Genomic DNA, 26,264 nt, shown 5'->3' with positions numbered 1-26,264 from the left:
TATTGTACTTCTAGTTATGTGGGCAAGTTAATATTAGAAGAGTAAAACCCCATCCCAAATATCAAAATTAGAAATTGCTTTTATATATTTCTACTTTTCCCCCTTCTTTGGCTTTCCCCATATTATAAGGTGATCTCTCAAGCTATTTTAGTGACATCACTGGTAAAGTAGTTAGATGCTCAGCTACTACAGTGATGGGTGCTACAGACACCCTAAAATAGGCACATGCAAAATACCGTGAGTCATTATGGGAGTTTACAGATGATAATCTGGAGGGAAGTCCCAGTTCCCTTTCCTAACTTTTGAAGGATGCCAGAGGAGCCAATTGTTTTGTTTCAAAATACTACCTGTTTCCCAAACAAAATTCACAAACAAGTATTTCCACCTCAAGGAAAGTTACACAGATGCAGACATAATTCCTCATAACGTTAATCTATCAGTTCTCATAGGCTAAATATGTGCTCTTGTAAGCAATGCTGGACATGGCACTTTTCCCTCTGAGTTAGTATTAAACCCCAGTGCTGAGTTGGATGCTACCTTATGGATGATATATACACACAATAAAGAAAAAGGTGAATTCTTCTAGTCATTAAAAATTCGACCACACTTTTCACAAGAATGGATGTGGCAATGTCGTGGGTAGATTCCAATTTGAATAGTTTTATTTCTCTTACCTAATTTCCCTTTAATTTAAATTACCTAATTTATTCTTCACTTCCTGTTCCAAACTGTGTAGTTTTGCTAATCAGTTTCTGTGATTCACACTAGAAGTTCCTGTATTTTAGTGATGTAAGTGCTATTCTATTTATAAAACACACCCAACAACAACAAAATACATGTACATAGTTTTAAAAAAACACAGTATTTGTATAAAAAAGGAAATCCAAAGCAAACCCTCCCATTTAATTCACCTTCAGACAAGTCTCAGAAAGGTTTGCTCTGCCCCACAGGTCAACCAACTACGGCTGTTTTGCACCAGTGGGCAGGTTAATTACAGTCAAGAGCCTGTAACATGGATGCCCTGGCTATTAGAATAGAGAATTTTCTGGTTCTGCATTAAGTGTTAGTGGAATTGATTAGTTAGTGCTTGCTCTATAACCTTCTGCAAAAATTGAAGATTAAAGCTAAAAAGCCTTTCCGCTCATACACAACCCAAAATTAGAATCACTCTGCAGTCTAATGTTGAGAAAACAATATTTATGAATGTGCATAATGAATTCCAAGTAGCTTCTTCACAATCTCACCACAAGAAAATGGCTTGAAGCCGCCTCTCCTTCTGCCACAGCTCTGGTTGACTAAGCATTAACATCACCCTCAACTAACAACTCTGCCAAAGAAAAACAAGAATAAAATTTGATTGCAGAGACAACAATAATTTTGGCATGGTCTCATTGGACAGAGATTGAAACAAGATGTGAAGATAAAAAAATAATGAACATATTTAATACAGACTTTGAGTGAGCCTCTGGTATACTAGAGAAGCTTTGCACTGGCCCACTGTGCATGTCCCCTGTTTATGGGGATCTTTGATTTAAGCCACTGTAAAGAACTTTATGTCCCACCACTCCCTGCAGCTGGGGGTCATGATTGGGCCCAAGGATGCATACCTGGGAATTCCATGCATCTTGACAATTCCAGGCTGCTGCAGTGGCCCCCTGAGGGCTACTGGCATCCCAAATAAATTAGAACAGCCCTCAGATGCACTAGTGTGCTCTGGCGGATCCTGCCTAACGAGAGCAGCCACAGGATTGGCGTGCAAAACTGTCTGAAGGCCTCATTTACACACAAGCCCAATAGCTGCTCCAAGCTGCAGCAGATGATCTGGCCTTTTAATTTTCCTAAGGAAAAAAAAATAAATCAAGATACTTCCCAGAAATGTGACTAATATAAAGATAGAGTTAAAGGATTTAAGCCTTCAAGGAGCAGAACTGTCAACAGCTTAATGTCTTTTTCGTCCCAGGTTATATTAGAACTAATCGCTCAAGTGTACTTTTTCCAAAGCTCCCACTTTTTAAACTTCTCAGCAATTCCACTTTAACCCTCCAATGGTCTCCCACAATAAGCAGGGGACTGAATTTGGGCCTTCAAGCAGCCAGAAAATGCATCTTATTATGTTGGACATAGAGTATTTCCCCCTGTATCTCTACTTTGTTAAATCTCTAGTATCCAACTCAGTGCTGTACTCTTCTGCGGGGACGGGGAGGGGGGGGGGTAAAGAGAGAATGTGGAAGATTTGTAAGAGAGATAAGGGCCATCCCTGAACTCTCTCCCAGATAGAACTGCAAACAAAAAAACTCAGTCTGGTGTGGATGAACTGCTGTGGGAGCTATTCTATAATTTAGTGTGAAATGCTGGTAGCAATTTTTTTTTTTGAGATCTTTCATAAGTACATGATGAATTATGAAGGTGAGAAAGTTATCTGGGGGAAACAGGTTGTTCTCAAAGTGGGTACATGAGGGAGTGGGGTTTAAAGAGTTAAAAATAAAAATGTCATACTTCAGATATTTTTGTTTATAATACTTGCTACAACTGTCTACATGTGAGAGCAAATAAAAATTACTTTTTAAAAAGTACAATAAAAAGTACATTTTTATTGAATCTACTGATACACTAGCAGTGCTAGTGTTTAGCTATAAGGTATCAGACATTGAATTGCTAATAGGCTCCAGTAAGTATATGCTGAAATGAAAGAGGCTTACTTTGAATCTCCAAATAAACTCACAATTCCTCTTTACTCATGTTTTATCAGAGGAGTGTCACTGCAAAAAGCAGTCATTTACCAAGGGGCTCAGTGTGATTACTTACCCAGAACAGATTTCTTATGCTCATTCCGGAACAGTTTGGGGTTTTTTGTTTTTTTTTAATTGCACAGGATTGCAGGAAACTAATAGTTTATCTTTTAACAGCTCTGAACCACAAACGCAAGTTTCTACATTAAAAAGCCTAGACTGGGAAAAGCTTGACAACTCCACTAATCCAAAATAATCTCCATTTTAATTAATTTGTTTTCAAAAATTGCTCACTTTACATAATTCAGATCTTTGTAATTTATTTAGAAAGGATGGAGTTTTTTTTGTTTTTTTGTTTTGTTTTTTTAAAGTATTCCTCTCCATGCTGGAATCAAAGTATATTCTCATGTTTCCCCTCCATCCCCCACTCCAATTTCTCACTATGTCTTGTCACTTTACTCTCTTTAATATTTCTAAAATGTTTACCATTTGTTATACATATTTTAATAGTAATAAATAATTAAAAAATCAAATAATAAGCATGTTTTTACATAAGGATTACTGTAATCCACCAAAGTATTCAGCAGAACGGTTGCTCAGTGATGACGCACAAAAGCAAGAGAAAAGGAAAGTTACTTCTCTTAAAATTAGTCGCATAGCATACGCATTATCTGCCCCCAACATTCCATGTTCATGAGAATGGAGTAATTGCCCAGCATTAATTATGCAAAACAAGAAGAAAACATAAAAGCAAGTAAAATCTCTTAAGTGGGAAAAGAGATACCCTTGTTGCAGCTTCTACATGCCACAGTTTGTGTTCTGCATGTACTAAATAGCAGCAACATAAAACCTCTGCCTTAGTGGGATTGCATTGGTTTCCTGTTTCTCTGACTAAATATAAGATTTTGTCTCTTATTTTTAAACAGAAATCATAAATACTTTGGCTTCTCACGAGAAATGTCTAAACATTTTTGTTGGTAAAGCTTTTTGCTATTTTCCCTTAGTTATAAAATCTTCTGGCATTTTACCCCCAAAAATATGATTTCCATTGCACAATATAGTTGTTGTGGTTGAAATCTGTTTGTTTATATTTTTGTCAAGTGTGAACATAACTTTTCCCCTAGATAAAAATCTAAGCTTGGCTTTGACCAAAAGAGATTTTTAAAATAAAACTTCTCTCGTGGGCCTGGCCCCTCTTCACAACTGGTTCCTGTCTTCTTTGATTTTCTAATATTATAGTAGATTCTTGACTCCTTGGGTGAAATCTTGCCCCACTGACTTCAACAGTACCACAATTTCATCCCTAGTGAGCTAATCTATGTTGTTTGCAACATTGTAGATGCACAGACAGAATGGCTGAAAGCCCAAGACTTGGGGTATTTGTGAAAATTGGGAACTGTAGTGCATTGGAAATAACAGATATTCCTTGATTCTGTGTTGTAGGTTGCAAAAGAATTATAATGTTACTACATGCGGTCTATCATTAATTTCAGTTTGTGCAATGATGTGTTTTTATATGGACACACTGATGAGTAATCAGAGACTTTCCTGTTCAACTCAGGGTGAAACTATCCATCACTAAGGGCTCAAATCAGAAAACAAAAATGTGCTGGTTTCCATACTGTGTAAACCCACACAAAGTCAGAGAAGCTATGATTGGTGAACCTGATGGGCTGCAGATGCCAGATACAGTTTTGACTCTATTAATAATATGCTGTGAATTTTACAGACCTCCCCTTCTGGTATGTGTAGTAAGTAAAACTGTTAACTTCAGAAACCTGCTGTGATCATTGCTACGAATAACAACTGCTCATGTGCTCAGAGGCAAAAGCACCTAGGACTTTGGGGAAAATCTTAATAGAAACTCAATAAAAGGGTTAGGAAAAAATGCAAATGTTCTTTTCAAGAAATGTGCTCCTGGAATGTCTATATAAATCACAGTATTCATTTATAAAACTCTTGACATCAAAGGAAATAAAACAGTGCCGTTTAATTATGGTCAAGTGGTTAGGTTAATTTTTGCTAAACCTCACCTTCATATCTCAAATTTCAGAAATTACACTGAATTGAAACACTTTTCATTTCAATCACTTCATCTTACTTCAATAACTTTTAAAAAAATATTATGCTCCATAAAATTCTTCAGTTTAAAGTAAAGTTCACTAGTTATCACAAATGGAACAGATGAAAGAGTCTGGCAAAATTAAGCCCCTTATGAATTCTAAAACGTTTACTATATAGCTTTTTTGTTGTTAAAGGACAATATTACTTTTTTGATGTTTTTGCCAGGACTTGACTGTATATTTTGGCAACACAGGGATCTGTTGCTAATGGCACATTTTCAACTAAATTGAAATAGCAGCTGTTCAAAGATCAATATTAACTTAATATTTACTTTATTAGAAGAAAAGGTTAAAGACTACTAAGATTTGTATCCAACTGGAAATTAAAAATATAAAAGCAAAAAAAATGTTTTTGATTTAGTGCTTCTCAGGTTCACAAGGCTTTTCAGAGAGGGAGTACAACAAAATATCAATCTCTCTAATACCCAAACTTCACTAAAATGTTGAACTTACATTAAACAAAAATTGTATAGAAGTTTGTAAAAGACAATGTTAATTTTCAGATTATGCTTTAACAAAAAAAGTTATTCTGATTTTTTCCAGAATTATAACATTATCTAGGATAAGACTGTTCTGTACGTACACACACACACACACACACACTAAAGACTTAGTTATAGCTCTGCCCAGTAGCATCATTAGATGGGAATTAAGGATTTGTTAATATTTACACTGTGTGTGTAATTATTTTCAGAGGCTTTTGTTTTTAATTTGACTACCGGTATTTGAAACTTTACAGTTGCACTTCAAAGCCTGAAACTCGGACAAATGTTTACAGTCCACATTTGAAGCAATTTCCTTAAGTGTAAAATTATCAAAATCAGTTAAATAATTTTGCTTAGTCAGAGAGACGCAAACTTATAGGCAGCTCTTAACGACTTTTGGCCACATGATAACTAAAAAACATAATACAACATCTTGCAACTCTTACTAGCGCTAAATATCCTTAAATAGATAATCCTATTCATAGAACTACTTGAGCAAGTAAAGATGGCAGGACTAGGCTCTCTAATAGCATCATTAAAATGAAACTTTGCGGGCAATCAGTCTTTAATGTGAACTGAGCTCTTTTATTCTTATCCATAAGAGATGATCTGCACAACGTGCGGGATGAGAGACCACTGACCAAGGGAGCTGCCATGCTTCAACTGACTATGAAATAGATCCAAGCTAGCAAATAAGCCACCTTCTGCCACCAACTTCCCACATGCTTAAAGTAATGTATTGTTAGTTAATGACACATCCTGATCCAGCAGGGTGTTTTGTAAAGGTGACATACAAATACAATTTTAAAAAACAACCTTAAATTATAGACTTGTGCACTAAATGCCCTAAATAAGTGTAAAGGGGCCATTAAGTTTTTCAATGTAACTGATTTCAGACTTATCTTTATTTCTTTTTAAATCTCCCAAAAATCAGGATATAACATAGAGCAAGGAGGCAGCCTGAAGGACATTATTTAAAAGAACCAAACCTCCCCCCCCAAACCAATATTTTATGGTTTGGCAAGTCCTGCCCAGGGCCGGTGCAACCACTAGGTGAACTAGGCAGAGAATCGGTCTGAAATTTAACAGGCATTTGCTAACCCCCAGGTATCTACTGTCAGTTTCTGAATGTACTGACAAAAACGGTTATGCATGACTAATATTTACTCAGAACATGTCAGTCTACAGGACCTTAGTTTAAAATTTGCTTTAAAAATATTTCATTAGTGAGTTGGTGAAGATTATAAAATCACATCTCTAAAAAAATCCTTGCATAGATTTTTAGATGCACAATCATCTTTAGCCTTAAATGCTTGGATCTTCAGACATATGGTTTTTAAATAAATTCTTCAAAAGACCACCCTTATCTAAAATACACATTTTAATTACTATAGTAAAAAAACTTACTTCCAAGTCTTCTGGTCCTTTCTGTCCATCCAGTTCCACACACACCCACACACACACCCACACACACCAGCCCTTTGCTTCCAGATAGCCGGACAAAGAGTTTCCCTTTGTTTACTTCTGACTATCTGATGAACTAGTTTTAAGCAAAATCAGTACCTTAGTAAGATATAAAATCCTTTGGAAACATATTTTTTAAAGTTGGTGAAACTTCATAAACATGTGTATTGTTATGGAGATCACACACAGTAAATTAGTGTTCACTTTTTCTAAAAGCAATGAACATTGTTCTGAACATACTAAACCTCTGTGACTGATTAATTTAAAATAATGTCTATTTCAATGAATTAAATATGTAGTAATCTGGAATGATTACTTTATGAAGGCTTAAGAGTACATTTAAAATATAAAATCAGCTTAGAAATACTGATTAAGAAAATGTAAAACAGAGAAGAGCTGCATCATGTATTCCATAATATTTAATGTTGTATTCAGCAAGACAGCTGACTCGCCCTTACTACAAAGTTTTTGCAAATAAATGTCTGACAAACTTCAGGACATATAAAATAAACCTGTGACTGACATTTTTTATTCCCAAGTTTAGTGCTTTTAATTAGGTACCTTCTGCATGTCCATTCTGCATGAGGGAGAGGGTACAGGGGTCTCTGCAGGGAACTGTGACTCTCCACCACAGTGAGGCAGGCCGGGCGTTTTGTTGTTCTTTCTGCCTTGACCCTCCGCCCCAACCAGGCTACAAGCTCAGGCTGCCGTCGGGCACAGGGGCACCAGTTTAATAATACTGCGTAGGGACCCATAAATCCTAAGGACGACCCTGGGGGTGCCAAAAAGCGGTGCCCTGGCTCGGGGGGCTCCTGCAGGCTGCAGCAGACGCATGCGGGCATAGCCCCTGTGCGCCCCCCAGCTCCCCCCTCGCCACACTCGGGGTCTGCAGTTCCCAGGCATGTGAGCCACCACCAGGGCGCGGGGCCCTGAGCCTGCTCCAGGAGGGGCAGCGGTGGCGGCGGCTCACACTCCCGGGAGCCGCAGAGCCCGAGCGTGGCGAGGCGGGAGCCGGGGGGCGCACGGAGCCTCTGCCTGCATGCATCTGCTGCGGGAGCCCCCAGAAGGCAGCTCCTCCCTGCCGAGCTGCTGCAGCAGCCCAATACCAGCAAAGCCAGTGAGTGGACCAAGACCAGCAAAGCCAGTGAGTGGACTCAGGGCGGGGACCGCCGGGGTGGGAAGAGCTCACCGGGGGTGGGGGGAGTGCTGTGCACCCTCCACGGGGGTTCAGGGGGCAGGGAGGGGGGAACCTGGTCTGGGGAGCAGCCCCTGGGCATGGCTGGCCCCTGGGGTCTATAAAGGCTTGTTGGGATTTGCCCCCCAATTAACCAATGTTACGGGCGGGCGGGGGGGCATGGCGCAAGGTGGAAGTTTCGCCTAAGGTGCAAAATATCCTTGCACCGGCCCTGGTCCTGCCTTATTCACTCTATTCCTTACACAATATGTTCTTGGTGAAGAAGAAAAGAGACTACTGACAGAGGAAGGGCTAATCTGGTAGAGAGAGAAGGCAGGGACAGGCTTGGTCTGGGCTAAATGGAAGAGTGCCAGATGAGAAGGAAAGGGTCCTATCTTATGGCCTAGTGATCACCTCTCCAAAAAAAAAAAAAATTACTAAAATTCTTTTTTTAGCTGTCCCATCCCTATGAAATCTCTCTCTGTGATGGGAAGACAGAGGCAATCAAGTCTCTGGAGGAGAAGGGAGGAAGCCTCAGAAGGTACTATGCCAATAATCTAATAAGCATAGGGCTCCATTTCTGCACAGCCTAAAATCTCCACAGAGAAATCCGTCATTGAGCAATTCTTAAATGTTTAAAAAAAAAACTGAGGAAATTTCTGGGTGGCGGGGAGGGGAGAAGAATCTTAGTTAACATGTAGTTGAAATGATAGCTATCTACCAATTACTTGAGAAGATATTTTTAGGCATTGTGCTACCTGATATTTTGTAGGATTTAAACCTTTTTCTAATCTATCATTTTTGGAATGGGAGATGGAAACTGAAAATTTGCTCTCTGTTCTAAAATTTGCAGGAGATAAACAAAATCAACTTGTATGTATGTATGTGTTTTTAATCTACTCCTGAAAGGCAGAGTCTCTGGGGAAAAGGAGACTAGGATGCTAGTTGTAGGCTTTGGAATTTGTCAAATATCCAATCTGGGTTTGGTGCTGCAAGGCAGAGGACATAAGACAAATGATTAAAAAAAAGTCCTGTCCTGTGCTAAGAAAACCTAGTTTCTCTCAACGTGATGAGAATCTAATATTTGATCCTATTGTTGAGTTAAATGGGACCACTGCCTAAACATTCTCCAATTTTAGTGGGCAAACTAGATAGGGGTGCTCATTATTAGGAACCTCTCCAAATATTTGTTTAAATTCATTGCAATAACTCAGAGAGCACAGAAAAAACAAAAGCTCTAATTTAGAAGCTAACAGGTCATTTTTTAAAATTTAACACTATAGTTTTAAACTAGAATATACAATGGTTAACAATTTGGGAGATCAGCATAAAGTGCTTTTTTAGACAATTAATATAAGCATTCATTAATCAATTCAATATGGAAGCAAGGAACCAAAACTTTATAGTTTTTGGTTCAAGTGTAAAGAAAATATTGTTTGTTCATGGATATTTTGTAATCTAAATTGCTCCTTTTCACTTGGAAGTTTTTAAAATAGCTGATACCAGGAGCTCTGGATTAAATGGAGCATCTCCTACTCAAAAGCAATCATCATCTCAACATTCAACTCTGAAAGTAAAAGGTCAAACTCTAGTATTGCTGCTTTTAAAATCAAGGACTGGGAAATGTGCATTCCACAATGGGTTGGAATGTAAACAAATTAAAAAGCAAACATCATGATGTATGAGAAGAGGATCAACCCACTACTAATAGTGATGATGAAATTTGCATTTAATGTCTCTAAATGGACAATGCATGGGTAAAAAAAGTGGTGCAAATGAAGTTTGAAAATTAGCCCATTCTTGGGTGGTTTCAAAGACATCATGCTAAAGAGTTATTCTAAGTAATCAAGACAGTCTACTGTGTGTACAAGGTCGATCCATCATCTTCACAACTACTAAATTTGTAACACTCAGGCCTTGTCTATACTACAGGGGAAATTTGATCTAAGCTATGCAATTTGAGTTACGTGAATAGCATAACTCAAATCGACATAGCTTAGACCTACTTACCACAGGGTCCACACTACGCGACTACTCTTCTCTATCCAATGAAGTACAGGAGTCCATGAGAGATGATCTAAGATCGATTTAGTAGGTCTTCACTAGACTCGCTAAATCAATTGCCAATGCATCGATAGCCACTCGTCGATCCCCTGGTAAATGTAGACAAGCCCTTAAAAATGGAAGATTTCTGAACGTTTTTCTGTTCTGCCATGTGCCTCCTTGGGGTTGTCCCTACTCTCTGTGTGGGACGTGTGTTGGAATTGGGAAGAATCCTTGCCTCCCTCCTTCACCGCCACCCTCACGGTGGACCTACATAAGGGCCAGAGATAATCTAGCCTACTGTGTCCACATGATGTGACATCGATGGAAGGATGTCCATGGTAAGATGACACAAAGATGTTTCCTATCCATTTCACTTTCTAAAATCTGTTCAATCATTTCAGAAGATGTATTATGGAAGTACAGGTTGCAGCTCATTAGTTAAGGCTAAATTTTGTACTTGAAGCAGACATTCAACCTTTGTTATGTATGAAGACTACAATGTATTTCCCAAAAACTTACAGAACTTACTCTTTGGGCACAGAATTTCTGAGAACTGACAAATAAATCTATTAATTTATTTACAGTTAACATTATTTTAAAATAAGTCCTTTAAAAATTTCACATTTGGTACCAGGCACCCTTCCCTCCTTTTTTTTCTTGAATGACCTTAAGAACAGAATAAAAGGCAGTGTTCCCAACTCTTGTGATTTCATTGTGAATTTTACAATATCTGATGTTTTTCTGAACGCCTCAGCTCCTGGAGGAATGTGAGTAGGTGAGAATCTCAGATCAGCTCATGTATGCAAATAAATAATAATCAACATCCCAGATTTAAAAAGTACATTAGCATGGAGTTAAGACAGAGTATACCAGTTTAGGTTAACAAAAGTATTATGTTGCAATTTTTCCAAAAGGAAGAATTCTAAAACCAGAAAATTAAGAGTAAAGGGTAAAAGAAATCCAAACATATTAAGGTGTAGGGCACCCAAACTTAACTCTGCCTTGTAGTAACACCAAAAGAGATGAAAAGAAAGGGGAAAAAAATCTGTGTCTTTAAAAATCAGTTTAATCTAATCTAAGTCTACAAATACTACTATTCATTCATCAGAATTGCATGTTATTATTACCACGCAGAATTAAGGCTGTATTTTACCACTGGTGAAATCTTCAGTATTTTTATTGCAGAAGCATGGGGTAGTAGAATATTTATTGTAATGCATAGGACAAATACTCTCAGCACCACCAGGTCTGCACTGGAAAAGACCATGTTAACAAAATCTTGCTGTGAACCCACAATGGAGTCCATGTCAAGCCCATAGCTTCTACTGAATGTAGGCAAAGCAAGAATAAAGACAGAGGAGGCAGCTAAAGTATACAGAGCAGTTGACTTACAAAAAGTAACTTAGAAGCTGGGGAGTCCAGGACCATGTGGAATTAATAAATTCCACTGGGTCCCTGCTGCCTGCCTTTACCTGACTCTACATGTTACGTGATTCTCCCTGACACATCCGGTATCCTGAAGAATTTAGGAACTCTTCAAAGTATCCTGTCCCCTGGCTCACAATGCATGTCAAACATTTCAAAAATGTATAAAATTAAGGAAATTCCCAGACAAAATACATCATTAAGATGGAGAGAAGGGTGAAAATATATCTTTCACTTAAGCATAGAAAGCCTTACAAGAATGCCAAAAAGCAACAATTAGAAACTGACGAAATTCAGTAAGAGGTGCTTCTGTGCATTTTTACTTTTTAGATGTCATCCCTGTGGCATGCATACTCACACAGAGGCCCTTGAAGTAGTAGTAAGGAAATGTAGTTCAGGCAGCCACGCAATGTTAACGCTGCACTATAATGATGCCATCTTCCCTTCTTTGTTTTTTCCATAATTACATTGTAAGATGCGTTCTATGAGAATGAGACATTAAGGTCCTTAAGTCATCTGCAGCCCACAGCCGTAGATATCTGAAGTTTTGAAAAGCCACTGTATCACTACAGGCCTCAGTTCAGCAAGGTAGTTAAGCACATAAGCAGCCTCATTGAAATCAGTGAGACTACTCTCATGCTTGAAAGTTAGATTTGTGCTTAAGTACCTTGCTGAATTGGGGCTACATTGAGTACATCACTGCAACCATACAATCTTCTTGTGGTCATTTTTTTTCTATAAAATGTATAATGCAGTGATCTATACCTGCACACATCTAAGATTGCCATATTTTCAAATGTTTAGAATTCAAGTTTATCTTTAATTCTGAAATTTGTAGGTTTCTAATGGAGGTTTTTTGATAACTACACTGTTTTAAAATTACTAATATATACTGTCAGCCTTAACTACAGCTTAGTGGGCATTTGTGTGTGAGAGCACATGACTAAGTGAGTAGTTATACTGCATACTCTCATTCATGAGACCAAAAGTCTAATATCTTAGGGTTACCATACGTCCGGATTTTCCCGGACATGTCCGGCTTTTTGGGCTCCAAATCCCCGTCCGGGGGGAAAGCCCAAAAAGCCGGACATGTCCGGGAAAATCGAGACATGCCGGCCGGCGGTGCGGGTGCTCGGGGATCGGGCCGGGGGCTCGGGCCGGGGCCAGGTCGGGTCGGCCGGGCCGGGGCCTCCGGCGGGGCCGGGTCGGGTCGGGTCGGCCGGGCCGGGGCCTCCGGCGGGGACGGGTCGGTTCGGCCGGGCCGGGGCCTCCGGCGGGGCCGGTCGGGTCGGCCGGGCCGGGGCCTCCGGTGGGGCCGGGGCCGGTCGGGTCAGCCGGGCTGGGGCCTCCGGCGGGGCCGGGGCCGGTCGGGTCGGCCGGGGCCTCCGGCGGGGCCGGTCGGGTCGGCCGGGCCGGGGCCTCCGGCGGGGCCGGGTCGGGTCGGGTCGGCCGGGCCGGGGCCTCCGGCGGGGCCGGTCGGGTCGGGTCGGGGCCTCCGGCGGGGCCGGTCGGGTCGGGTCGGGTCGGGTCGGGGCCTCTGGCGGGGCCGGTCGGGTCGGGTCGGCCGGGCCGGGGCCTCCGGCGGGGCCGGGGCCGGTCGGGTCGGGTCGGCCGGGCCGGGGCCTCCGGCGGGGCCGGGGCCGGTCGGGTCGGGGCCTCCGGCGGGGCCGGGGCCGGTCGGGTCGGCAGGGCCGGGGGCTCCGGCGGGGGGATCGGGGGCGCCAGCCGGGCCGGGGACTCGGGGGCCGGGCCGGCGGTGCCAGGCCGGGCCGGGGGTGGTGGGCCGGGGCCGGCACCCCAGGGCCGGGGACAGCTTGGACCGCGCCTCCTCCCCCCACACTCCCCCTTACCTGCTTCAGGCTTCCCGCGACTCAAATGTTCGCGGGAAGCAGGGGAGGGGGCGGAGACTTTGGGGAGGGGGCGGAGTTGGGGCGGGGCTGGGGGCGGGGCCGGGCCCCCGTGGAGTGTCCTCCTTTGGGAGGCACAAAATATGGTAACCCTAAATATCTTCAACCAAGTGAGACTGTCATAACCAAAGATCATTCAACATAAATTTCCCTCGGCAAGAAAAAAATTCAAAATAGATTAAAATTGCTCAGAGCAACTCCAAAAATATATTTTAATAGTCAACATAATTGTATAATTTACAAAGTATGCTATAAGTGGTAACTAAGCAGCTCAACAAAACTATCTGATCACCTCTGGATAACCTAGATATTTGATAATTACATTCCAGTTGAGTAATGAAATAATTATGGACGGTATATCAGAGAAAGAATTGATTAAAAATCACAAATAGACATTGTCTAACTACATCATGCCAATAAATATATCCTCCATATTCAGTTTAATTCATAATCACAAAAACCAAGGCGTACCTAATTATACTACTCTTGTAGTACACAGACTTCAGACAGTTAAATCAGATCTCAGTCTGCTGTGCAACCATTTGTTCCCAATGTGAGTTCAGGAGTTTAGTTCCTCCAACAATTTCTTATACAAGTACAGTCTTTCAAAAGTAATTAAAAAAAAGAAAAAATCTAACCATGCGCATTTTTTCAATTGTGCGGAGATTAATTTAATTAGTTCAAGTTTCCTTTTCTTTAGCATCAATCTCTGATTTTAGTTTAAATAATTATCAGTCTCAAAATAGGAGAAAGTAAACTCAGCAAATTAACACTGTTAAGGTTTTTATGCCCAAGATTTTTCCTAGCACAAAACTTATAAAATGGTGAGGAAAACAAAGCAACATTAAAAAAAAAATAAAAACTTGTGAAAGACCATAATGCTCTTAAGCATTATTGACTGAAGCAGGCTACAGAGTTGGCAGGTGATAAGCAAACTTCCATCCAAAGCTCTTCCTTGCAATATCTATGGCTCTGTCTTGAGAAAAGAATGACAACTGTGCCAAGCTACATCAAACTGTGGTGGTTTTATGAGGGGGGGGTGGAGAGAGGGAAAGGGATTTAGAAGATACAACCTGACTTATTTGCATTGGTAACCTACATTACAACCAGGACCTGGGTGTTCAGGGATAAAAGGCTTATTGCAAAATCCAGGGTGGCACTCAAATCCTCTCAGCTTTCTGGATTACATATTTTATTTTACCACTTCATTGTTGAGAAACTGAAAAAATGAAACAAGACCTAAAAAAGTTTTTAATTTGTTCCCAGGGTTGCTCAGATGTTCAAATTTCTAACCAGTAAATGTGCTCATTAAAAACATCCTGGAAGTGCTGGAGGCTGTGTGTGTGTGAGCCACATTTTAAAGGTGGTGTCACCATATTCATTCTACATACTAACATGAGGGTTATACGGAATGCAGTATGTTCTATAACAACAGATTGTTACAACTGCTCTAACAGTGGAGTGAGAGAAAGAATTTTAGGATATTTTTCCTTAACATTTAAAATATTTGGGTTTTTCCATCCCCAAAAAGATGCGTAATGTATCAGTATTTCATTATAGATCTTTAAGTTGATAAATGAAACACCCAATAATGTTTGAATGTCTGCACGTTTCTACGTAGAGCAAACGACTTACCATATTCTGAGCTAACATGGAGTCAGGGAGTCACTGGAACAATTTTCCCTTGCAGATGTGCAGTCATCAAAAAAAGAATGTGAATCCAGATTTGATTTTAAAAAAAGATCAGAGTATTAAAGGCTTTTTAACTAGTGGGACTACAGTGTGAGGAAAATGTGGTGGAGTAGTTCACTTAAAGTGGTCATAGTTTACTTAGGTCTGGTCTCACAATCCTAATGCAGTTAAAATCAGAGGAACACGGAAGGGAAAGAGGTGCTGAAGAGCAGTGGAAAGTGGAGATTGAGTGATTTACCTCTGATGTTACTATTGCCTATATGACAATGAGCTGTTTTTAGGGCAGCAACAAAGGGAGGAGCAAAGAAGATGAAGGAGGAGGACAAGCAGACACTATATATTACCACCAATGTCAGAATCTTTCCACTCAATAATGAGTTTTTCACTGGAGAGCAACATGGATAAAACTGAGGGGTGAAGACACAAGAAGAGCAAGGGGAGAAAACAAGAAAAAAGATGATGAGATTAAAAAAGGAGAGGAGCTGGAGAATACCAAAACCAATTGTGAATGTACTAAGGCAGATTGCCAGCTGGTATAAGCTGTATTAATAAGTTCCCCCCTATTCACAGTTAAGACAGGACAGAATCACTAAATTCACATTACAGCTGTCTGGGCTGATATCTCATCCTGCTCACAATTTACACTTCAATTTATAGAGGCAATTTCAGAACAACTCATATTTGCTAAACAAGAAAAAAAAAGACATCTTGCTAGTTCAGAATCAGAATAATACGGGGAGTCATTTCAGGAAGATTTGGGGGGCAATGAGATGAGGAAAAAAACCCCATTCATTTACATATTCCAAATCTACAACCATTGTACTGAGCTTTTTTTCCAAGCCACAAGAAAATGTGTCACCCTATGAAGATAGAAGCATTATGGGAGAAATATAAATTTGGATAAGACAGACTCAGTGGAAAGTAGCATTCATCATTAAGTATTAAAATAACAATAAAAAAAGATATCCAGTAGTGAAAATAACTGAAGGAAATCAGCAAGATTGCTAAAGTCAAATCAGCACCTGGAAACTAAGAATCCACCCTCCAATATTACCACTAGATACACTTGAATTAAAAAGACTAAATTAAAAATATGAACAGTTAATAAAGATATACTGTAGCACCTAGATTAAGCTCCCCACCCACCATCCAGTAATATCAAGATCAAAAGATTATTACCCAACTATAAACAGATTATAAGGGTGAGTCAGCATCCAAGTATCTACCCTCCACAAACACTGTTAAGTGTACACATACACATACACATCTTCAAATGAAAAGAGTTTATGATGGTGAGCTACAACATTGCTCTGATAAGAAAGCCTGAGCTACAGTGATATTTTATAAATTGTAATAAAGAATTAGAAGCTCAATAGATTTATTTCAACAATAGAAAATGGTACTATTTATCTGCACAATAACTGTAATCCTGTGGTAGTATAAATAGGATTTATACAATAAAATTGCAGTTAAGTACTGCATTTACTGTATTCAAATTGTTCAAAATCTCAAGCCACTCAAGCAATTTTCTAGTTCATTTTTAATCTATTTAGTGTGTAGCAGCAGTGCTCATGGTAGGACTGTAAAGGATAAGAAGATATAAAGGGGAGTGTTTTCATCTGAGCTGTTAAAGAAAGACTAACAGGAAAACAAATTAATTTTTTCCTATTGCTCATTTCAGTCAATGATAGAAGGAAGACTGAGACTCAAGGAATCACTCCGTAAACATAATTGCTCCAGAAACCACACAACAGAGGTGAGCACCAAGGACCTACCTGATTCTCACTTCAGTTTTATACTAGTAACTCCACTGAGTTCAGTAGAACTATTAACTTAATGCAAGTAAGCGCAGATTCAGGCCCAAGATCCTAGATACGTACAATGGCAACACATTACCATTCCTTTTCCATCTCTCTCTTCCTCCTTCCTGATCCACTTCCTGCCTGTTCTATCTACCTATCCCCCATTCAAACATCTGGTTTATTTTCCTAGAACTATTTTTTCTTAATTTCCCTGAACGTTTGGCCTTCGCAGCCTCATCAGGAAATACAGTTCATTCTATCACAAGCCTAACCCAAGGACCATTACTAATATGGGACATTTTGCTGCAACAACTGTTTACAAACAAGTGTATAGCTTCTAAAAATTCATCTTCCCGGTGAGAGCAGACTTATGGATTTATGGTTTGTTAACAGCATTTGATTATTTCATATTGATTGACACAGAAATGAAACAATGTTCAAAAACTGAAGAAAAGGAGGCATGTAAAGACTGCACCTATTTTAGTTCCCTCTGTGGCAGAACATTCCACAGGTGAGTCCCTATTACATAAACAAAATTTCTCTAAAATTTCAATACTTTTTACCATAATATAGGAAAAAAACAGGATAAAGTATTATAAACACTTCCATATAGTTGTTTCTTGATAAAGGGTAGCTGTCTCAATAAAGGCATCTTCAGTTCACCAATCACTGTAGTAGCTAGAGGTTAATAAGGCATCAGTACCATACAACAGCTAGAATCAGAGAGGTTTGCAGCAGTTTAGAGGGTTCTATAAAAGGACAAGACACAAACATTCCACGGTGCTTTATGGTGCCCAAGTTGCAAATTGCCATAAACTACTTGAGTTGGTCACACTTTTTGGGACCAGGGTCTGAAAGTGTCCTATACTTATTTGCAAATCTATTTAACATCCAGAAACATTTAACTATTTAGTCTGTAATCAATCAGATTTCAACAGGATTTTCTTTAAAAGCACAGCCTAAATATCTGTAATTATCAAGTGCCCACAGTTGCTTTAAAGTTGTTTTTACCCATTACAAATGCACATTTGAAAATTGTCTGTGTAAAATCTCTTACAAAAGTACCTAACAAAAGGTTTCCAGATCCAGATACTTAGACAAATGTTTTTAAAAACAAATATTTTAGGGTTTTTTTTTTTTTGTTTGTTTTTGTTTTTGTTTTAAGGTGCAGGCTAGAGGGGGAAGGGGACACTTAAGAACATTATGCTTGTTGAACCTTGCACAGAGCTGGACATAACTACATTGGCAGGACTCTTTCTACCAAGTTGTATTGCTACAGTATTGTCTGCATAAGTGGGTGTGCATAGACGTTCATAAAAAATGCTAGGGAGGAGGGAAAGAAAAACAGGAGATTAAAAAGTGGTAATTTGCCTTTCACAGATGAAAGGTAATATCTTAGATGGAGCGTATGGAACAATGGAAAAGATTCACGAAAGGAATAATTGTCACAAAAGATATTTTCAAGCACAATTACAGAGTTGGGAATCAAACCACATATCAATATTTTCAAACTTGGGTGCCTAAATTAGATAGCTAAATCCATAGCAGTCTGATTTTCAGAGGCATTAAGCACCTGTGGCTCCAAACAAATTTAAAGGGAGCTCTGAATATTCAGAACCGCTGAAAATTAGGCCACTTGTCAACAGTAAATATGGATTAATTAAGCACCCAAGAATGTCCTGACCACAATTCTTCACTATGGGACTTTGGGGGTTGTTGTCTATAGGAGGCTCCCTCTACAACTGGTGGCAGAGGGGGGAAAAGTTTACCTGGATGGGGGGGGGGGGGGGAAGAGAGAGAGAGAGAGAGAGAGAGAGAGAGAGAGAGAGAGAGAGAGTGAGAGAGTGAGTGAGTGAGTGAGTGTGTGTGTGTGTTGCCCTTTCAGGTGACCAAAGGGTGAGTGGAAAAGCCTTCTCTCACTGTGATCAGGCTGGCAAGACTGACCATTTTAATCACAGCTTGATGGAATATCGTGTTATTTTTAAGCAACTTGGTTTTAGAAAGTTCGGAATCATACAAAAACCTAATTTGTTACTGCCATTACATTATTGGTAGAATTCAGAAAACAATGCTCAGAAATGAGATGAAAAGTTCACCTACCAGCAGAAGTGAGGGAAAGGAAATTTCATCAAGTTTTAGAATTATTAGCCTACGTAACATGGTGGCATAGTGTGTAATATTTGCACAGAGTAAGAGAAATCGATATCTCTATACATCTATATATATTTGTTTAGTATAAAGACAGTTCAGGAAATGTTTTTTAAATTCCCATTTTTTGTATTTAACTAATTGTGCTAAAAGATAATTAAAATAATCAAGCACATACAAAACTGTAATACAAAAAAGACTTCAGGTAAAAACTATGCCTTACAAAAATTCTACCTGTAACAAAATACTCTAAGTATGAGAAAACTATTTTCACTGCCAAGATCTGGGTCTCAACACAATCTCATCAGTATGAATTGCACTTAAATCTATATAATTCTTAATTTCTAATTGAACAGTGAATAAGGATGAAACGAGAAAAATTCTGATTAAAAGAGAAAGTTTAGTTGTGTTACCTAGCAAGCACAGGGCTATGTTCAGTCAGGGCTACCAACAGTTTCAGGGCATACACTGGTACTGGGTCAGGTGCCATTAGAATGTGCTCATATCTGCAATGAAAAATAAAAAGTAATTATAGTGAAAAGTCAGATATTCTGTATCATGCAGCTAATATGCTTTGTGACTAGCTTAAATTATATCAGCTACTGGAGTTTTATGAAAATCACCAATCCAAAATGATTTTGTTTTCCAAGTCAATAATAAGACAAAAACCTCAGGGCCTTGCAACCTGACTCAAACCTGAATACAAGTGTTGAGCGCAGGTTGGATATGAAAATGACTTAACATGTTTGGGTCAGGCTTTAAGATCAAGCCCAAGGGACTAGAGGTGGACGTGGGGTTGTGGGCATCCCTGGAGGTGGCATGGGAAGGCTGGGGCAACAGCAGATATTCTTTTCTTTATATGGGACAGTGGCTGGCATCAGCAGCACTGATGGGGGAGGGAATGCTCTGTTCGCACGAGCTGTTTCCCGCCTTAAGACACAGACAAATACACAAATGTGTGCGTACACACATGGTGCAGCTCAGCTGTGAATAGAGTGGTGTGGCGTGGCCAGTCAGGTTCCTGCATTGGGTATCCCTTGTCTTGCACTCCACCCTCCCTGCCTGGCATGGAGTAGTTCACGGTTCCCTGTGCAGAAGGTGCCCTTGCTGCACTTTTCAGGAAATGTGCGAAGATGGTGATTATGGGGGGCTCAGCAGGTGGGTACTAATCCCAAGCCACCCCACAGTCCCAGGGCCTGTGCCCACACCTACCCTTCCCCTGTGCCTGGAGCCCTGCAGCTGTGCCAGGCAGGAGGCAGCAGCAGAGGGGAGGAGGTCAAGGACTTCCCCACATGCACACAGCAATGGGGCTTGGTGCTTGGCTGCAGGCCAGGGGCTTAAGGTTGCCAACTTTCTAATTGCAGAAAACCAAATACCCTTCTCCTGCTCCCTGCCCCGCCCCTTCTCCGAGGCCCCATTCCCGCTCACTTGCTCATTTTCACAGGACTGGGGCAGGGCATGGGCATCGGAGGAGTTGAGGGGTGCAGGCTCCAGGCAGTGCTTACCTCAGGCAGTTCCTGGGAAGTGGCCAGTATATGTCCCTCTGGCTCCTACATGGAGGGGCATGCCAGGGGGTTCTGGGTGCTGCCCCTGCCCGCAAGCCCTGCCCCAACAGGTCCCACTGGCCATGATTCCCAGCCAATGGGAGCTACGGAGCCAGCGCTCAGGGCGAGGGCAGCACGCAGAGCCCCCGTGGCTGCCTCTACGCCTAGGAGCCAAAGGGACATGCCGGCTGCTTCCTGGGAGCCGGATAGGGAGCCTGCCAGCCCTGCGCCAACCAGACTTAACAGCCCAGTCAGCAGTGCTGACTGGCGCCGCTACGGTCCCTTTTTGACCAGGTGTTCCTGTAAAAAACCGGACAGCTGACAACCGTAGGAAGGCTGTGGTCCCATGGGAGTGCAGGAGCAGACAATTCCAGGTTCATTGGGGCAGCTGCAGGATGGGGTGGGAGAACAAGGCAGGTCTGTGAATGACAGAGGCACATGGGTCTGTTTGCAATGCCTTGGCCATGCTGGTCTGCTGGCTCTGGTTGCTGTCCCTCTGCAGCTAACTTTGCAGCCCAATGCAACGAGACCCACCTACAAGAGTCCGGGTCAGGTCAGGTATGAAAACAACTTGAAACTCCTACGTTTGGGTCAACTGTGTCTAGTCATGTTCAGGTCAGGCTTTAAAATTAGGCCCGAACAGCTCTCTAAAGGACTCTAACTCTTTGGAACTGTATAATAAGACCATTACTTGGATATGAAGTTTCAAAAGCAGAGCTTCACAAAAATTAATCTGTTTATGGGAAGAAAATACAAAGGAAGAAAAGCAGTATTAATAGAGTCCTTTAGTAATGTGTATATCTACCTTTTCAAAAGGCCAGCAATAAAATGACAAAACACTCATTTCACACAACGAATCTTAAAATAGTAAAAGGTACAAGTGCTAGGGAGACTCAGAAATATCGTACGAGGGATTATATGTGACCAAACCTAGATTCTTCATTTCGTTTATTTTTTTGCAATTTAAAACCTTTTAAAGCACCAGGGCGAGAAGCGTGGGGCTGTTTGTTTTGAATGAAGTGTACTTTCATCCTCCAAGGAATGCTATTGAATGTGCAACAACTCCAATCAGTTTTTATTACTTCAAAAATGCCATATAGTGAGGGAGACATGAGTATTAGTTACCTACCACCTAACATCAACTCATTCCCCTCAAAGTTTGCTTTATTTATTTATTTATTTTTAAAGACAACTGAAGATTGTACATAACACACACGCAGATATAGCAGACAGCAAGAACGGCAAATCTGGATGCAATGTCTGATCAACTTTACAAGCAGATAAAAGTTAAAACATGTATGGACGGTCCAGAGCAGTAAAGAGGTACAAGAAAGAAATCTTTGAAAAGACCCATGCAATATCTCCACTAACCGAATGCCTGGTAAAGAGGAAACGAGATGCTGAATATCAACGAGGAAACTGCTACTTCTTCCAACAATATGATAATCTTTGATTTACCAGAGGAATAACAATATTTCTATTTCTTTGTTTGTTTTAATGAAAAGAACAGCTGTAAAATAATAGCATACGGTAATGGGGAAGAGTAGGGATGAAATAAGATACAAGAGAGAGAGACTGACTCACTCCTGTCAAAAACAGCACCTTTCATTAGTAAGAATACCACGTTTTTGGCACCAAAATGTTTTCATACTGCATAAGCGTTTTCTAAAAATGTTCTGAAGTAGGACAAAATGCAACAAAAAGCTACCAGCAAATATCACTGGTTATCTTGGCATCTATGGGACTCCCTTCACAGAAAGACACACTCTTACAGGCTTGTGTACACAGTGCACTAATCTGCACCAGAGAGGTATAAATTCTAGGGAGCATTCAGCGCATCACACACTAACTGGCCTGTGGGAAACCTGCTGGCATATACTAAAAGTTCCATAATGTGTGTTAAAGTAGTCCTGTTTCACACAGTACATATGTGAGCAAGGCAGGGCTTGCTGTCAGCAACACATCACTGGTACTCGCCTCTAAGCGAAGTGTGCTAGCCATGTTATGTTCCAAGTCCATGACATTTTGGGGAGGAAATACCAGGAACTGAACCTACTGTCTTGCATGGTAGCACAAAGACTTAATACTTGATGGTAGCTTTATATCTGTAATAATTAAAGCTTGTAATTTCCAACTGTTGCGGATTGTGGGGGAGTTAGGGCCCTGCACCCCTCTTCCCGAGATTCACTGCGACTCTCAGCCAGCCAGTAAAGCAGAAGGTTTATTTAAGGACAGGAACACAGTCTCAAGCAGAGCGTGTAGGTACGACCAGACCCCCTCAATTAGGTCCCTCTGGGAGGTTCAGGGAGCTTAGACCCCAGCTTGGGGTTCCCTGCGTTGCACCACCCAGCCCCAACTGAAAACTAAACTCCAAGCCCCTCCCGCTGCTCCTCTCCTTTGTTCAGTCTCCCGGGCAGAAGGTGTTAATTCTCCCCACCCCCGTTCCTGGCTCAGGTTACAGCTCAGGTAGCTTCCTTCAAGGGAAGTCCCACATCCCCACTGCAACCCCCCCTGCAACATTCCCAGGTCAAATCTGCCCTGCTCCCTGCTCCGTCACACCAACTAATAAATTTCAATACCTGAAATAAAGCACATTTTCTCATTTATGATTAATGAACTTCTCTTTCTCTCACATTAGAAAAAAAATCTTAATTCACTAGTGACATAGGCCCCAATGCTGCAAAAACTTACACATGCGAGTAGTCCTACTGATCTCAGTGAGACTGCTCATGCATGTTTATAGTCATGGCAAGGACTGCTGGTACTACATTTTTAAACAAGGGAGCCTAAAGATAATCACCTAAATTAGCTCTCAAAATCCTGACTTTGTTGCACAAAACATGGATTTAGGTCTCAAACTGATAATTCATAACAATATTAATAAATATTGATACAGAAGCCAATTTTAGGCATACATGCTTATAAATGTGGTACATGGTAACTTGTTAACGTCCACGGAAAAGCTATGTTATTTAAAAAACAAATGATTACCATTATATTTATTTAACTTCCATCTCCCATGTGTTCAATGAAATCAGTCTTAGTTATTTGTTTTTACTTGTAACTCCATTTTTTTGCCCCCAAAGGTAATGTAAGTGAACTATTTAGGGTAAGATATTTTGGCGTACTAAGTAATTCTATAGCCAAGTGATTCATTGACCCAAATACCACAGAAAAAACCCAGAACTGCTAAAATGAACATTCTTTTGGTGGCAATTATGATGAACTTTTTCTGGAAAAGTATATATGGTTATGAATCACAAATATCCCAGTGCTGTACCTTCTATGTGGCGAACAAGTCTCTTTGCTCCTAAACCATTACAATGTGAATATCTATGACCAATATTTTCATCACATGAAGAAACGTACAAACTAATATAACTCCGTTTTTAGAGATGAATATAATTATTTGGTAAATTTAATCTATAAACTGGTAAAGAGCTATATTGCCATCTTTCTCACATATAAATAGTGTCAAGGGAACCCAGAGGTTTTGGAGTTCCTTTAACCACTAAAAATTCTAAACATTTACCTCCTCCCTGTCTGAACAATCCAAGATTTTAGTTTGGAGAACTGGGCTGGAAATCTGGCCAGAACAACCACATGATGTTCTTAATCACATTTCAGCACATGAGATCTCAACCAAAACGAAGAAGTACAGAGGAATGTGTAAATGAGAAATATTATTTTCTGTATTTTAAGAGATTAAGAAACATTTTCATATATGAAAAAGGGTTGGTGTGATCTGAGTTTGAGGAAAATGTAGGTCAGTTTTTATTTCATACAAACCATTTCAACCACCCCTGTTTATTGTATTATTTCCAAAAGTTTTGTATTGGTTACCAAATACCCAGGAAAAATAAAATCTCTCAGTAAAAGAAATGAAAACATTCCACTCAATGAAAGGTATGGGGAAAAATAACATGCTAATCTACAAACACACTAACACAGTGTTTCTCAAACTGGGGCCGCCGCTTGTGTAGGGAAAGCCCCTGGGGAGTCGCGATTGGCCGGACCTGCGGACGGGGCAGGTAAACAAACCAGCCGGCCCGCCAGGGGCTTTCCCTACACAAGTGGCAACCCCAGTTTGAGAAACACTGCACTAACATTTCTAACCTAAAATTACCATTCTTAGACTCAAGTAGAGGGTGCCATTCATGTATACAGCACATGAGAAGAAAATGATGACTGTTCTTTGCCAATACTGTATTTCTCTAAAGCTGCCCTTTTGCATTTCAGATATATAGAGCAAAATTCTAACACTTGGGAGAATCTCTCACTTGAATCAGTTGAATGTGGGCAAACTTCAATTGCACACACAAAGTAGGCCAGCCAGAGTCCCCTTTAAAAATAAAGTCAGCACAAATTAAACTATTAAATCCCCCTGTCCATACAACTGGATAGTGAGGCTCTCAGTTCTTGAGACTGAAATGGAGCTGAATGACTCCTTTCAAGAATCTCATTACCATGGAGCTCGAAAATACTGATTTACCATGGATGAGTAGGTGAAATGCCAAAATTGCCACCAAGTGCACTCTCAACTAATTATGTGAAAAATCAGATATCTGACGGTGTAAAAGGTACTCCGAGTTGTCTTGGATACAAACCATTTTTGGTTGAACTCCCCAGGCTAACAACCACATCGAGAACCACTTCTGTTTGGCCAAATAGGCTGCTCTGGTGGAGGGCTTTATATTATTAAGCAAGATTTGCTGGACCACCTCTGAACATCATTCCCCTCCTCATCTAACCATCCAGTATCCACGCCGTGAGATGCAGGGAGATGAGTGCTGGATGTGAAATCTGGCTGTGATACTGAGTCAGGAAGCCGGGATGAAGAGGAAGAGATATGGGAGGCTGGACTGATAACGCAAGGAGGTCAGAGAACCACCATGATCTAGGCCATGCTGGAGGAATGAGAATAAGCCTGACATGATACAATTTCAGCTAGAGAATGACCTGTGGGATGATCAGAGTTGGAGGAAAAGCACACAGGAGTGCTGATTCCTAGCGCAGGTGAAAAGCATTGGTAACCACTGGATCACTGTCCTGGACACAAAAGTCAAAACAGTGCTTGCTGGATGCTGCAGGAGGATGAGCTGGATGGCTAAATCTGGAACCAGCGGGCCTTTGCCTCTGGGATCTATGCCCTTTCCTGGGGTAGTCCCACTGCCTTACTGGAAAGGAGGACTGCCCAAAGAAACGCCTATAGTGGTATCGCTGTTCAGCTGGCATATAAGTTCCCAAGGAATGCAAAGTAGTTTGGGAATCCTTAAAAGAGTGCAGGGTCTCATTGCGCTTTTCCAAAAACAAAACCCAACTACCAAAAGTTAAGTCCTCAATGGTCTGCTGCACCTCAGGTACAATGCCTGAATTCTGCATCTATCAGGTACCTCCTCATGGTCACAGCCAATGCCATAGTTCTAGCTGAGGTATCTGCCAGGTCCAGAGCTGACTGTAAAGAAATCTTGGTTACCATAAGGCCTTCTCCAATGAATGCTTTAAACTCTTTAAGGTTTTTAGCAACTTGTCTGCAAACTCCGACATGGCCACCCAATTAACAAAGCCGTATTTGGAGAGCAACATCTGCTGGGTTGCAAAGCACATCTGCAGGGAAGAGGAAATATAAATCTTCCTCCCCATTTAGTCCATTCTTTTGGACTCTTTGTCCATAGGTGTAGATTTATGTCATGCCCTGTCATTTGCTGCAGTTATCACAAGAGAG

The 26,264-nt window shown here is 40.8% G+C and overlaps 1 protein-coding gene across 3 annotated transcripts in view; it reads right to left on the bottom strand.

The window, feature by feature from the left end:
* ULK4 (unc-51 like kinase 4) overlaps positions 1-26,264 on the bottom strand; it is a 408,326-nt gene that overhangs the window by 216,052 nt on the left and 166,010 nt on the right. For all 3 annotated transcript variants that reach the window (XM_054019573.1, XM_054019574.1, XM_054019575.1), the window contains exon 30: positions 19,409-19,501. In XM_054019573.1, the coding sequence (XP_053875548.1) occupies positions 19,409-19,501 (93 nt within the window). The remainder of the gene's footprint in view (positions 1-19,408; positions 19,502-26,264) is intronic.

The sequence above is a fragment of the Malaclemys terrapin genome, chromosome 2 (assembly GCF_027887155.1).
Source record: "Malaclemys terrapin pileata isolate rMalTer1 chromosome 2, rMalTer1.hap1, whole genome shotgun sequence".
NCBI classification, from domain to species: domain Eukaryota; kingdom Metazoa; phylum Chordata; order Testudines; family Emydidae; genus Malaclemys; species Malaclemys terrapin.
This window is presented reverse-complemented; position numbering and strand designations above follow the sequence as displayed.